Genomic DNA, 15,442 nt, shown 5'->3' on the forward strand with positions numbered 1-15,442 from the left:
GCTTCTTCCTCTCCTTAGAAACAACACATTTCCTTAAAGTTGGGCTTTATATTTTTAATTTATGGCTGCACTGGGGTTCCATTGCTTTGAGGGCCTTCTCTAGCTGTGGCAAGTGAGGGCTGCTCTTTGCTGCTGTGCAGATTTCTTTGCAGTGGCTTCTCGTGTTGCAGAGCACAGGCTCTAGAGCATATAGGTTTCAGCAGTTGCAGCACATGAGCTCAGCAGTTACGACACAGGGGCTTAGTTGCTCTCAGGTATGTGGGATCTTCCCCGATCAGGGATCGAACTGCACTGGCAGGCAGATTCCTATTCACTGTGCCACCAGGCGATTCCCTGAAATTGGGTTTTACATTTGTGTGTGCTCAGTCATTTCTGACTCTTTGCAACCCTATGGACTGTAGCCTGCCAGGCTCCTCGGTCCATGGGATTCTCCAAGGGATCTTCCCCACCCAGGGACTGAACCTGTGTCTCCAGCACTGGCAGGCAGATTCTTTACTGCTGCGCCACTTGGGATTCTAGCATCAAGAAGAGTCCCAAAGGCACAGAAGTACTCAATAAACATCAGCAGAATCGAACTCAAGCCCCACCCCTACCCCAAAAGCCAGGCTGCAGAGGCAGAAAGGTTCCTCAAGACTGGGTCATGCTGGGGAAGGAGCTGCTGTTTCCTCTACCTGTCACAGCCACAGCTACTGCTATTTCAGCTGCAAACCAAAGTACAGGATTTTACACACAAAAAGCCAGGATGACCTCTGTTCCAGGAAGAACAGAATCTCAGATGGTTTAGTCCTCTTGCAGGAAGATGAGCTGAGGAAGATAAGGAAATGGACAAAGAGCAAATCAAACAGCCCCACCTGAGTTACTTACCTCTTCTGACCCCTTTCCCCCTTCTCAGTTTTGCCCAATTTAGATGCTGACTCTGAAACAAAGGCCAGGCTTGTTCCCATTTGCCAGCTCAGCAAATGCCACATAGTTCTTACCTGCAGCTCACATCTACTCCTGATAATTATCCCACCTTTCTCAAATGCTGACAACTAAGAGCCGACTGGCAAATCACCACAGGACATTTTTATTAAGAATCAAACTTTAATATTTCAAGGACACCCCAAATGAGTTACTGGTGGGGTTACAGAAGCTTCCATTCAAGCCACCACAGTGAGAATCAAGAATATTAAAGTTGAAGCAATCATCTCTTTGGATACATAAAAACTATATATTAAAGCGTGTCACAAAGTGCAAAAAGGGAGGCATTCAGCAGAGCAAAAACAAGCAGCAGACTGATTGTCCTTACAAGAGGGCAGGGAAACTCATTTTGGAGTTCACAGTGCCAGGAAATAGAGCTGCTTCAGGCAAAAAAAAAAAGGGGGTTTTCATTTGATTCTTATTATAGCTAGCAAAGGCAAGCTCAAAGAAAATCAAGGTTCAGATTTCTCATGACTGTAGTTGGATTTGCAACAAAGAGAGCCTTTGGTCACTTCTCATATGTAGGCTGAAAAAGCAGCAGTGAGATTTTAGCCGGTGATTCTGACCCCAGGCTGACACCTCAGTGCCCAAGCTCTGAGCTCCTCAGGGAGGACGGCCTGGAACTGCTCCTGCACCAGCATTTCCACAATCTGCTCCTTCGTGTGAATATCAGGTCGCAGCCACTGTCCAGCAAGCTCCTGGAGATGTCTCAGGACATCCCTGGGCCCAGCCGCATCTTCATAGCGGAACTGCCGGAACCTCTGCCTGGAGGCTGCAGGGTTGAGAGGACTCCTTCGGGGCACGGTCTCCAGGTCATCTTCAGAGTCTTCATCCAGGCTCTCTGGCGGAACCTGGACCTGGGGCGGTGCTATCAGGATGCCTTCTGGCTCCTCAGCCATCCTCTCATTTGGTGGTGACCTTATTTCATCATTCTGGACTTCTACATCTCTTTGCATCTCTGGATACCCTTCAGTCTCCATCCTAGAACTCTGCAAAAGGATTTTTCAGACTCCTAGGCACAAAGAGAAAAGTCAGGCTCAACAAAAACAAACCTTAAAGGATGTTAAAACCTCCCTGATCTGAAGGATCTGGTCCACCAACTAGGAGAGACCTAGGTTCCAACAACTTTTCAATCTTAATAAAGTTATGAGAAATTCCGCTTTTGTTTCCTCTTGTTGGATCAATGGACACAGTTGAGAAAGTTTGTCAACAGTTTACCAAAATGTAAGATGTAGTAGATTCTCAAAGCAGAGTCAAGAATGTTGGCCTTGCTAGCTGGAAAAACCTTTCATCCAGCCACCCCCCGCCCAATACAAACATACATGCACATGACTTGTGTGGGGGGGAGGGGAAGTCTTTAAAATCATGGTTGCTTCCTCCAACCACTTTTATGGAGTATTTGCTATACTTAAAAGCAAATTATGAAGAAATGCTAAAACAGAGGGGGGGAAAGTCTGTTCATTTTCATATACTCTGTCGTCTTTTCTATCTCCTCCGGTCTTTTATGATGAAAGAATAGCAAGTGTTAAAAAAGTACTTTAGGAGCTACCATCAGGGTGGAGTCTATGGCAATTAAAAAAAAAGGAAAAAAGCTTTTCTATTAAGATCAAGATCCTAAGTTCCCTCAAAGTATGAGGAACTGAATTTGTAAGAATCCTTGCAGCATGGATTTCTGACTCGTTAGATGTTTGAGAGCTCCAGGATTAGCAAACCAGCTGTAGTGGGAAGAAGGGAGATTGGGGGGTCTGATAGGAAAGGCTGGGGCAAAAAAGGTTTTGCTTCATTTAGGCTAGGGCCCAGTCCAAAGAGGAATTATTTACAGGAAAACCACATTCTATGTTAATTTAAAAGAAAAAAAAGACTTAAGATAACAGTATAGCAACGACTATATTGTCACAGCAGGGATGTCCAATCAAAGATTATAATCCCTATGAAGTCACTTTACAAAGATCACCTTTTTTTTGTTATTACCACCTCCCCCAAGGATCAGTTCTTTCCTACTGTATCAACACTGCAGAAGTGTTGAGATTTAAAATCCTCCCTACATCAGAGAGTCTCAAATCTGTTCCCTAGGTAACAACTTATAGAAGCCGACAATTGTTAACACTGACCAGCTGCCCTGAATTAAATTGTTCTTGGCTCCTAACACCTGGTCTCTAAACGTTCACTGATTTATTTTCTAGAACTTTTTAAAAAATATTTATTTATTTGGCTGCACCAGGTCTTACTTGAGGCATGTAGGATCTTTAGTTGCAGCATGGGAACTCTTAGTTATGGCAAGTAGAACCCATTTCCCTGACCAGGGATTGAACCCAGGCCTCCTGCACTGGGAGTAGTCTTAGCCACAGGACCACCAGGAAAAGTCCATCTAGGAGCTCTGGATTGATTCTAGACCCGGTAGCAGGTATTTTTGGAATATATCACTTCCCTTATTATCTGGGTTTCTGTTCAATCAACAGGGTGTTGCTCATGCCTCAAAATAAGTTATCCCAGGGTGATAAGAAGGACAAAAGCAGAATACCCCCCCAAACTCAGGGGTGCCTTGAATAAAAGGGAAATAGTCAAGGAAAGGTTGGATGAAACACTGTTCGATAGCAAAATCTTGGGAACAACTTAAGCCATCAACAGGAATGTGGTTAAGATGCTGTTGTTTAGTCGCTAAGTTGTGTCCACCTCTTTCAAGACCCCATGGACTGTAGCCCACCAGGCTACTCTGTCCAAGCGATTTCCCAGGCAAGATACTGGCGTGGGTTGCCATTTCCTTCTCCATGGGATTTTCCCCACCCAGAGACTGAACCTGTGTCTCTTGTGTCCCCTGCATTGCAGGCAGATTCTGTACCACTGAGCCATAGGGAAGCCCTTATCAACAGGGAAGTGATTAAAGTACTGTCAGCCACTAAGCAGAATACTATGCAGCCTTGGAAGAAATGAAAGAGGCCTATGAGAGCCGATGTGTAAAGTTTTCCATAATATAGCACCCCTCCCCCAGCTGCAGATCAATAGGTATAATGTAATCTCATCTGGGGAAACTAAAAACACATACAGGTAAGCATATACGACCTGATGTATCTATAAAGGTACCGGGAAGGTTATCAAAGAAATTCTTTTTACCTCTGAGGAGCAGAACAGTAAAAGTGGGAAACATTTTTCTTATACCTTTCTGTACTGTCTTCTTTTTTACTACATCTAAGGAAATGGAAACCCACTCCGGTGTTCTTGCCTGGAGAATCCCAGGCTGCCGTCTATGGGGTCGCAGAGTCAGACAAGACTGAAGTGACTTAGCAGCAGCATGCTACTTTCATGACAACTCAAGAGGGAGAAAACATTTCAGGCTTTCCCCTCCAGCTCAAAACTGTTCTGAGAGAAAACCCCTAATCCACTTAGAAAAATACCCTTTTACTAATTCTTCTCATTCCCAAACTCAACTGTCAACAGGCCAGTTTTCAAAGCTGGCTTTGGAAGATGGTGATCAGCTCCATGATTTACCCAGCTTCCAAACCCAATCAGTTTGAGAAGGCCACCTGCCATACAGAATGCTTATCCTCACCAGTCAATAACTCCAGCTTAGGGAACTCTTATCTCCTATCTGATATTGTGCGTTTCACATTCTGTACGTGATTCTCTTAGCGACTCAGGTTAAACTCTCGATAAGATTCTCTACCGCCCCAGTTGTCTCCATTTTAACAAGCAGCTTCCACCGCTCCATTTTTTGACTTTTACAGGCCACAGGGTCCTGTAAAATTAGTAGCTTTCCGTCATCGAGTCCTGCCCGAGAACCCAGTAGGGCCGTTACTGTCATTTCCATTTCACAGATAAACAAACTGAGGCTCAGGGAAAGGGGACTTGCCCAAGGTCACAAGGCTAGGAAGTGGCGGGACCACCCAGCCCAGTACAAAAATCCCCGGCGTCTCTGCAGGAACCTGGGTCCGACTCCTCCCACTACCTGGGCGCGGTTCAGACGGCCGATATCCGGCCGGAAAAGGCGCATCTGGGGAATCCAGAACTGGACGTCCTCCTTCCTGGGACATTTAGCTGAGCCCCAAGGCCACGCCAGGCAGACCAGACGGCACACCCTACAGGCAAAGGCCTCCCCACTCCCAGGGCCGCCGCCCCGGCCGCCCGCTCCCACCCAGCGGTGCGCGGCGGAGGAGGGAGGTGCAGGGGGCGGGGAGGGGCGTTCACCTGCGCAGGTGCCCCTCGGAAGGCCGGGTGAACGGGGAAAAGAGAGGAGCGAGACGCCAAGCCCCGCCACCGGCTCCGGGAAAGGGAAATCAGCTGCTCGGCGCCGAGCTTTGTAGCCCACCACCGGAACCGGAAGTCGCGCCCCGCCCGGAAGCTGGAAACGGAAGGGGAAATAGGGTTCCAAGGCGTTGGGGGGGGGGGGGGGAGGCGGGGTCTCTCTAGGCCTTGGCGGTGTCCTGCAGCTCCATGGTCTTAACCCCTGCTGGTTTCTTGGCCTCCCCCGGTCCCCAGTCCTCCCGACTGAGCGAAGAGGTGCGTCCGGCCTAGGAGCTCTTCCAGTGCAGGGGAGGCCTTTGCCTTTCTGACCAGCAGTTTTTTGCCCAACAGAATGGAAAGAGGATGCAGCAGGAATTGAGACACTCCTCGAGCCTGCCCGCGGCTGAGTCAGCGCCCCACCCTGAGGTTACACCCTTGATCCTTTGCACCACCCAGAGCAAAGAAACCAAATTAGAGGGCTGGCTGGCTGCTGCTGGGAGACAGTGGTCGGTATGGCTTCCCGTGGAGTCCCTCCAGATGGACAGAGGGCGCAGTCTACTAGGTGTCTCCATGTACCCGCTTAGACCCACCCAGAGAGTGCGGCATGTGCCCGTGGGGCTTTGGCAGTCCCTCTTGGGGGAGACCCCTTGTGCGTAGGAGGCTAAATCTTAGTCCTGTGTGTCTCTTCCTCAAGACCTTCCCAGTTGCAGTGGTACAGTTCAGTCGCTCAGTCGTGTCAGACTCTTTGCGACCCTATGGACTGCTGCACGCCAGGCCTCCCTGTCCGGCACCAACTCCCGGAGTTTATTCAAGCTCATGTCCGTTGAGTTGGTAATGCCGTAGGAACTGAAATTTCAGATTTTTACTAAGGCGGTTTTTGAGTCTGGGCACAGAGGTTAAATAGCACAGCCTGTAAGAGTAAGTGCAGAGATGCTAACCAAGGCAGCCTTCCCAGTTCTCTCTTAATCCTGTAGGGAAGGAACTTGGGCTTTGCATTCTCCTATCTAGATGGCATGAGCTAGGAAATTAAGAGGGGCGCCTCAGTGCCTCCTGCTGGGTTATCACCCCGGACCCAATGTCCCTGGGGAAGGGAAGATACACCTATTGTCTTCCGTAAACTCCTAGATGGCTAGGTACTCAAGTAGGTTGGAGAACCAGGGCTCCTTGCCATGGCCCTACCCTTACCTCCCCTAGTGACTGCGGTCCTACAGTTTCCACATGTACCTCCTCTTTGCCTTGGTTTTCCCATCTGCAAAATGACGGGGTTGAACCAGATTCAGTTCAGTTCAGTTTAGTTCAGTTGCTCAGTCGTGTCCGACTCTTTGCAACCTCATGAACCATAGCACGCCAGGTCTCCCTGTCCATCACCAACTCCCGTAGTTCACTCAAATTCATGTCCATCAAGTCGGTGATGCCATCCAGCCATCTCATCCTCTGACGTCCCCTTCTCCTCCTGCCCCCAATCCCTCCCAGCATCAGAGTCTTTTCCAATGAGTCAACTCTTCGCATCAGGTGGCCAAAGTATTGGAGTTTCAGCTTCAGCATCAGTCCTTCCAATGAACACCCAGGAGTGATCTTTAGGATGGACTGGTTGGATCTCCTTGCAGTCCAAGGGACTCTCAAGAGTCTTCTTCAACACCACAGTTCAAAAGCATCAATTCTTCGGCACTCAGCTTTCTTCACAGTCCAACTCTCACATCCATACATGACCACTGGAAAAACCATAGCCTTGACTAGATGGCAAAGTAATATCACTGCTTTTTAATATGCTGTCTAGGTTGGTCGTAACTTTCCTTCCGAGGAGTAAGCATCTTTTAATTTCATGGCTGCAATCACCATCTGCATTAGAAACTTCCAATTGTCATTCCCCGCTTCAGTTCTTAGGTTCTTTGAGAATGCTTCAGAAAACTTCTCAGGTAAGAGGGACGAGGGGGAAGGGGGACAGCCCTTTTGGGTCCCAGAGCAGCTCCAATTCTATAGGTTTATAAGAAAAGTATGTACATTGTGGTTCTGCATACAATTATTGTGTCATTGAGAGAAAAGTTTAAACTGTATTTTACCCTATTCCCTCATCTCTCCCCACCCTCCTGTTCACTCCATCAGCTGACACACTGATGTTCAGTCACCAAGTCGTGTCCAACTCTTCATGACCCCATAGACTGCAGCATGCCAGGCTTCCCTGTTCCTCACCATCTCCCAAAGTTTGCCCAAGTTCATGCTCATTAAATCGGTGATGCCATCCAACCATCTCATCCTCTATTGCCCTCTTCTTCTGCCTTCAATCATTCCCAGCATCAGGATTGTTTCAAATGAGTCTGCTGTTCGCATCAAACGGGCAAACTATTCAAGCTTCAACTTCAGCATCAGTCTTTCCAATGAGTATTCAGGATTGATTTCCTTTAAGATTGACTGGTTTGATCTCCTTGCTGTCCAAGAGTCTTCTCAAGCACTGCAATTCAAAAGCATCAGTTCTTTGGCACTCTGCCTTCTTTATGGTCCAGCTCTCACATCCATACATGACTATCGGAAGGACCATAGCCTTGACTATATGGACCTTTGTTGGCAAAATGATGTCTTTGCTTTTTAACACACTGTCTGGGTCTGTCATAGCTTTCCTGCCAAGAAGCAGTCATCTTCTGACTTAATGGCTGCAGTCACCGTCCACAGTGATTCTATAGCCCAGGAAGAGGAAATCTGTCGCTGCTTCCTCCTTTTCTCTTTCTATTTGTCATGAAGTGATGGAACCAGTTGCCATGATCTTAGTTTTTTTAATACTGAGTTTTAAGCCAGCTTTTCTCACTCTTCTCCTTCACCCTCATCAAGAGGCTCTTTAGTTCCTCTTTACTTTCTACCATCAGAGTGGTATCATCTGCATATCTGATATTGTTGATATTTCTCCTGGCAGTCTTGATTTCAGCTTGTAATTCATACAGCCCTGCATTTTGCATGATATGTTCTGTGTATAAGTTAAATAAGCGTGGTGCAATAAACAGCCTTGTATTCCTTTCTCAATCTTGAACAAGTCAGTTGTTCCATACAAGGCTCTAGCCGTTGCTTCTTGATCTGCATACAGGTTTCTCAGGAGACAGGTAAGATGGTCTGGTATTCCCATCTCTTTAAGAATTTTTCACAGTTTGTTATGATCCACACAGTCAAAGGCATTAGCCTAGTTAATGAAACAGCGGTAGATGTTTTTCTGGAATTCTCTTGCTTTATGATCCAGTGGATGTTGGCAATTTGATCCCTGGTTCTGCCTTTTCTAAACCCAGATTGAACATCTGGATGTTCTTGGTTTACATAATGCTGACGCCTAGCTTGAAGGATTTGGAGCATAACCTTACTAGCATGGGAGATGAGTGCAATTGTCTGGTGGTTTGAATAATCTTGAGTACTGACCTTCTTGGGAACTGGGATGAGGATTGACCTTTTCCAGTCTTGTGGCCACTGCTGGGTTTTCTAAATTTGCTGACATATTGAGTGCAGCACTTTAATAGCATCATCTTTTAGAATTTTAAATAGCCCTGCTGGAATTTCATCACCTCCACTAGTTTTATTGTCAGCAGTGCTTCCTGAGGCTCACTTGACTTCACACTCCAGAATGTCTGTCTCTGGATGAGTGACCACAGCCTCATGGTTATCTGGGTCATTAAGATCTTTTTTGTTCAATTGTTCTGTGTATTATCGCTCTCTTTTCTTGATCTCTTCTGCTTCCTTTACCCCTTCATGGATCACTGCCTTGTCGTGGCGAAGGGGCTTGCATAACTCAGTGAAGCTATGAGCCATGCCATGTAGGGCCATTGAAGATGGACGGGTGATAGTGAAGGGTTCCGACAAAACGTGGTCCACTGGAGGAGGGAATGGCAAATCACGCCAGTATACTTGCCGTGAGAACCTCCCGAACTGTACAAAAGGATAAAAAGGTAGGACACACTGACCTTCTTGTTATTCTGTGCACCTGACAATCTCATCTTCACACGAGCTCATCTTCACCTCTTTTGCTGATCTCTGCCTGTAGCGCTTTCTTTGGAGATCTGCTCATCCAGGTTCTAGCTCAAACGTAGCCTCTCTAAAGCAGCCTTCACTGCCCTGCCATTCTTCTTCCTCTTATTTTTTTTTTTTTTTCTCTCGACATGTGGGGTCTTAGTTCCCCAACCAGAGATCAAACCCATGCCCCATGCAGTGGAAGGGTGGAGCCCTAACCACTGGAATTCCCTGCCCTTCCGAAGGCACCCATCCAGTTCCTTTATAGCCGACACCCTGTTTTCATTGTTGTTGTCGTTTTGGTTTTATTGCTTTTTATTGATTTATAGCCGTGCTAGGTCTTCACTGCTGTTCTCCGGCCACTCTTTAGTTGCAGCAAGCGGGCTTCTCACTGCAGTGCTCCTCTTGTGGAATTCATGCTCTAGAGTGCAGGCTCAGTAGTTCTGGAACTCGGGCTTAGTTGTCCCGATGCCTATGGAATCTTCCCAGACCAGGGAGCAAACCTATGTCCCCTGCATTGGCAGGCAGATTCTTAACCACGGGACCACCAGGGAAGCCCTGTTACCCTGTTTTTATTACCTGTTCATTTTTCTACCTCCTCCACTAAAAGCAGGGTCCACAAGGCCAAGGACCTTGACTGTTCTCTCACCATGCCTCCAGCACGTCCACTGAATAGGCTGGCTAAACATTGACTGGATGAATCAATGCGTAACTGAATGTACAGAGAAGTCTTAGATTCTATGATCAAGCTAATCTGATAAAGACCAGTGGGAACATTTAACAAAATTAGGTTGGTTTATTAACCTGATGCAGCAAGGGAGACAACACCCAGAGGATCCAAACAAAGGAAGAGACTGGCTTATCATAAGATTAGGGAGAAGAGTGGAATTTCGGTGAAAATGAACTGAAGCCCTATTGACGGGCTCAGAGCAAACCGCATTGTGTGGAGAAGGGTTAACATTTGACTTGGACTGAGAAGCAAATCCCTGGTCTTGTTTCCTTGGACAGCAGAAAGTTAAGATCGATATAGACTATTGCGTCCAGAAACCCCTTATCTGAAGCTCTGTACTGAGGTTGGTAATCCCCGCTGCTTCTCCACAAAAAGTCTGGCTTCAACCCTCCAGACCAGAGAGGGATGCTCTGTTCTCAAAGTTTCTGCCCGTCTCTGCTTTTAGAGAATAGGGTTTCTCAACACCGTCTCTGGTGATAATTGGCAACAGAAGACTTGACAGCTTCATGTTTGATAGGAATGCCTTGCTGCCTCAGCACTGGGATCTGAGGGCTGTCAAGCACTCCAGGCTCCCTCCTGCAGTGTGACCCCAGCTCCCCGGGCCCTGCACCCCTCTGGGCCTCCATTAGAACACCAGGCCAAGTCTCCACCCTGGCTTCCCGTCCAGACTGTGGGCTTGAGAGGACCTGACCCAAGTTAGGTTCATTCTCCTCTGCTCATGCCTGGCACAGAATACCAGTAGGCGCTCAGTCCATGCCCATCAAATCTACCTGTTGATAGGTTTTCTAAATGGGAAGAAAAAGAAGTGGATGAGGGGGGAAAAAAAGTGGAGGAAAGCATATCAAAATGATGGAAGCAGTTGTGTAAGAGAGATGGGAATGTAGGTGATTTTTACAAATCTTTCCCAAAGTGGAAGTTTCTAAACCTGAGCTGATATGAATATTCTGAAAAAGGAAAAGATAATGGAATTGTTGACTCTTCCAACCAGTCCATTCTGAAGGAGATCAGCCCTGGGATTTCTTTGGAAGGAATGATGCTAAAGCTGAAACTCCAGTACTTTGGCCACCTCATGCAAAGAGTTGACTCATTGGAAAAGACTCTGATGCTGGGAGGGATTGGGGGCAGGAGGAGAAGGGGACGACAGAGGATGAGATGGCTGGATGGTATCACTGACTCGATGGAAGTGAGTCTGAGTGAACTCCGGGCGTGCTGCAATTCATGGGGTCGAAAAGAGTCGGACACGACTGAGTGACTGAACTGAACTGAAGATTTAAAAAGTGAATTTTTTAAGCTGTTTTTTTTTTTTTTCTTTTTGAATTAACAAAAACATTTAGTTCCGTATGGTTGAAAGGTATAGTTAGCAGGATGTCCTAACTCCCTGTTGGTCACATACCTGAGAAGGCTGTCATAGCCCTCAGCCTCCTCCTGAAGCTGGGTGGAGGGCCCTTGAGGGCTCATTGCCCAGCCGCAGGATGGAATTTTACATGTTTGACTACTTTTTGTCCTAAAACTATTTTTGGAAAATTGTCTGAGGGCCTTCCCTGATCCACTGGGAAGAAGAGATACTACAGTGGCCCTGGGAACATTTGACAGTTGCATATATCATCCAGCATTGTCTCCATACAGATGATAATCATATCCTGGTTCTAGAATATCTCCCATCCTCCCCACTCCCCTGGGTTGTGGAGGTCTTTGAGTCCAAGGGAGGACTCAGTTCCTCCCTTGCCCTCACTCTGGCCTCCCCAGACCAGTTCCTGAGCTTTTGTAGGACATGGAGTGGGGACAGTGACTGGAGGAGAGGGTTTCAGGAGGAATGGTTGAGATTCCAGGGGTGGTTTTAGGAGAAAAATGTGGGGCAGTTGTAATATGTGGAGCCAGTAGATGGGAAAAGGAAAACAAGAATGTTAACAGATACTGTTGATGCAATCACTTTGGAGAACAATTTGATGGACAGGGAAGCCTGGCGTGCTGCAGTCCATGGGGTCGCAAAGAGTCGGATGCAACTGAGCGACTGCACTGAACTGAACTGAAAAGCTGAAAACGAGCACACTCTCCCACTTAGCCATCCCATTTCTTGGAATATGCCCTAGGACCACTCTCGTGCGTGCCTGGAGATATGTCCAAGGATGTTCACTGAAGCACTGTTTGAAATAGGAGAAACTGGCCCTGTTCTAAACATCCATCAGGAGGGGGGAAGGATAAATACCTGCTGCTGTTGGGCAATAGCATACTCTACAAATCTTGCAGCAATGAACTGGAGAGAGATAAACTAGCATAGATTAGACCTCAAAACCACTGGGTGAAAATATTTGGTGAAGGAAGCAAGTTATGGAAAATCAGTATGGCAAGATGCCATGCATGTATTTTTTTTAAAACTAAATAAGGTAATATATGGTTTATGGATACTTATGATCTAAATATAACAATAAGGAGTAGAAGGATAAGCACCAAACTCCATTTATCAGTCAGGAGAGGGGATAGGTTAGGTCCATGTCACTGTAACAACCACCCAAAATCTCAAGCAGCTTATAATATATACTTATAACAAGAGTATATTTCTTTTTTCTTTCTTTCTTTTTTTTTTGTGAGGGGCCGCACACCTTGGCATGTAGGATCTTAGTTCCCCCACCAGGGATCGAACCCCATGCCCCCTGCAGTAGAAACTGGGAGACTTGCCCACTGGTCTGCCAGGGACGTCCCAAGAGTAAGTTTCTTGCATTGGACTTCCCTGGTGGCTCAGATGGTAAAGAATCTGCCTGCAACGTGGAAGACCCGGGTTCAATCCCTGGGTCTGGAAGATCCCCTGGAGAAGGAAATGGCAACCCACTCCAGTGTTCTTGCCTGGAGAATCCCATGGACAGAGGAGCCTGGCAGGCTACAGTGCCTGGGGTCGCAGAGTTGGACATGACTCTGAATGCAGAGTTCCAAAGAATAGCAAGAAGAGATAAGAAAGCCTTCCTCAGCAATCAATGCAAAGAAATAGAGGAAAACAATAGAATGGGAAAGACTAGAGATCTCTTCAAGAAAATTAGAGATACCAAGGGAACGTTTCATGCAAAGATGGGCTCGATAAAGGACAGAAATGGTATGGACCTAACAGAAGCAGAAGATATTAAGAAGAGGTGACAAGAATACACAGAAGAACTCTACAAAAAAGATCTTCAGAACCCAGATAATCACGATGATGTGATCACTGACCTAGAGCCAGACATCCTGGAATGTGAAGTCAAGTGGGCCTTAGAAAGCATCACTACGAACAAAGCTAGTGGAGGTGATAGAATTCCAGTTGAGCTATTTCAAATCCTGAAAGATGATGCTGTGAAAGTGCTGCACTCAATATGCCAGCAAATTTGGAAAACTCAGCAATGACCACGGGACTTGAAAAGGTCAGTTTTCACTCCAATCCCAAAGAAAGGCAATGCCAAAGAATGCTCAAACTATCGCACCATTGCACTCATCTCACATGCTAGTAAAATAATGCTCAAAATTCTCCAAGCCAGGCTTCAGCAATACGTGAACCGTGAACTTCCTGATGTTCAAGCTGGTTTTAGAAAAGGCAGAGGAACCAGAGATCAAATTGCCAACATCCGCTGGATCATGGAAAAAGCAAGAGAGTTCCAGAAAAACATCTATTTCTGCTTTATGGACTATGCCAAAGCCTTTGACTGTGTGGATCACAATAAACTGTGGAAAATTCTGAAAGAGATGGGAATACAAGACCACCTGACCTGCCTCTTGAGAAATCTGTATGCAGGTCAGAAAACAACAGTTAGAACTGGACATGGAACAACAGACTGGTTCCAAATAGGAAAAGGAGTACGTCAAGGCTGTATATTGTCACCCTGCTTATTTAACTTATATGCAGAGTACATCATGAGAAACGCTGGACTGGAAGAAGCACAAGCTGGAATCAAGATTGCCGGGAGAAATATCAATAACCTTAGATATGCAGATGACACCACCCTTATGGCAGAAAATGAAGAGGAACTCAAAAGCCTCTTGATGAAAGTGAAAATGGAGAGTGAAAAAGTTGGCTTAAAGCTCAACATTGAGAAAACGAAGATCATTGCATCTGGTCCCATCACGTCATGGGAAATAGATGGGGAAACAGTGGAAACAGTGTCAGACTTAATTTTTTTGGGCTCCAAAATCACTGCAGATGGTGACTGCAGCCATGAAATTAAAAGACACTCCTTGGAAAGACAGTTATGACCAACCTAGATAGCCTATTCAAAAGCAGAGACATTATTTTGCCAACAAAGGTCCGTCTAGTCAAGGCTATGGTTTTTCCTGTGGTCATGTATGGATGTGAGAGTTGGACTGTGAAGAAGGCTGAGCGCGGAAGAATTGATGCTTTTGAACTGTGGTGTTGGAGAAGACTCTTGAGAGTCCCTTGGACTGCAAGGAGATCCAGCCAGTCCGTTCTGAAGGAGATCAGCCCTGGGATATCTTTGGAAGAAATAATGCTAAAGCTGAAACTCCAGTACTTTGGCCACCTTATGCGAAGCGTTGACTCATTGGAAAAGACTCTGATGCTGGGAGGGATTGGGAGCAGGAAGAGAAGGGGATGACAGAGGATGAGATGGCTGGATGGCATCACTGACTCGATGGACGTGAGTCTGGGTGAACTCCGGGAGTTGGTGATGGACAGGGAGGCCTGGCGTGCTGCGATTCATGGGGTCACAAAGAGTCAGACACGACTGAGTGACTGAACTGAACTGAGCAACTAACACTTACTACATGTCCCTCAGGGGGCAGCGGAGAGGCTCTGCTGCACAAAACTCTGCTAGCCCCAAGGGAAAACCAGTAATACTGGGTGGGCAACCCCGCAAGTGTGAAGATGAAGACCCTTGGATAGAGTACAGAAGGGCCTCCACCTGAACTACAATTATTATCTTAGAAAATATGAAGCAAAAACGTGAAATTTGTTTATTGTGGAGAGAAGCCATGTGGGTGTTTTATATATTATTCGTTGGGAAGATCCCCTGGAGAAGGAAATGGCAACCCACTCCAATGTTCTTGCCTGGAAAATTCCATGGACTGGGGAGCCTGGCAGGATACAGTCCATGGAGTCACAAAGAGTCGGACACGACTGAGCGACTTCACCTTCATCATGTTGTGTCTTTTAAACACTAGAAGTGTAGTTTTTTTGTTTTATTTTTTAGTCTTTAGAAGTGTAATTTTTCAAGTGAAGGGGCAAGGGAGCAATGTTAATATTGAAAATTATATTTGTGTGTCTTTTTGGGAACCATGTTTCAAGGTATTCAGGAGAAATAGGAGTCAAAGAGTTGAGTTGTTTTTGTGTCCTCTGGACGTCAGCAGTGGCTCTCTGGGCCCTGACCTCGGCTTCCACCTCGCATGTCCATCTGTGTTTGCATCCGCCCCCCACTGCAGCCAGAGCTCTCCCTGAGCTTGTCCGGCTCACCTCTGTTCTCTCAGCCCTGAACTGTCAACAGAGAAGTTGCCCAGTAAATGTTTACTGAGTGACTCTGATATGCTCTGCTCATTTCTTTCTAAATGTTGAGCCATTTCAGGGCAGGAACCCTGTTGTCT

General features: G+C 46.6%; 1 protein-coding gene across 1 annotated transcript; it reads right to left on the minus strand.

Annotated features, from left to right (window-relative positions):
• Positions 1 to 1,063: 1,063 nt before the first annotated feature.
• Positions 1,064 to 5,300, minus strand: LOC113879525 (SCAN domain-containing protein 1-like). The gene is made up of 2 exons (XM_027521099.1): positions 5,143 to 5,300; positions 1,064 to 1,972 (listed from the first exon to the last, which is right to left on the minus strand). The coding sequence occupies exon 2, from the start codon at positions 1,938 to 1,940 to the stop codon at positions 1,509 to 1,511; it is 432 nt and encodes a 143-aa protein (XP_027376900.1). The 5' UTR covers positions 1,941 to 1,972; positions 5,143 to 5,300; the 3' UTR covers positions 1,064 to 1,508.
• Positions 5,301 to 15,442: the final 10,142 nt, after the last annotated feature.

Source organism: Bos indicus x Bos taurus, chromosome 2 (assembly GCF_003369695.1).
Source record: "Bos indicus x Bos taurus breed Angus x Brahman F1 hybrid chromosome 2, Bos_hybrid_MaternalHap_v2.0, whole genome shotgun sequence".
Lineage (NCBI taxonomy): Eukaryota > Metazoa > Chordata > Mammalia > Artiodactyla > Bovidae > Bos > Bos indicus x Bos taurus.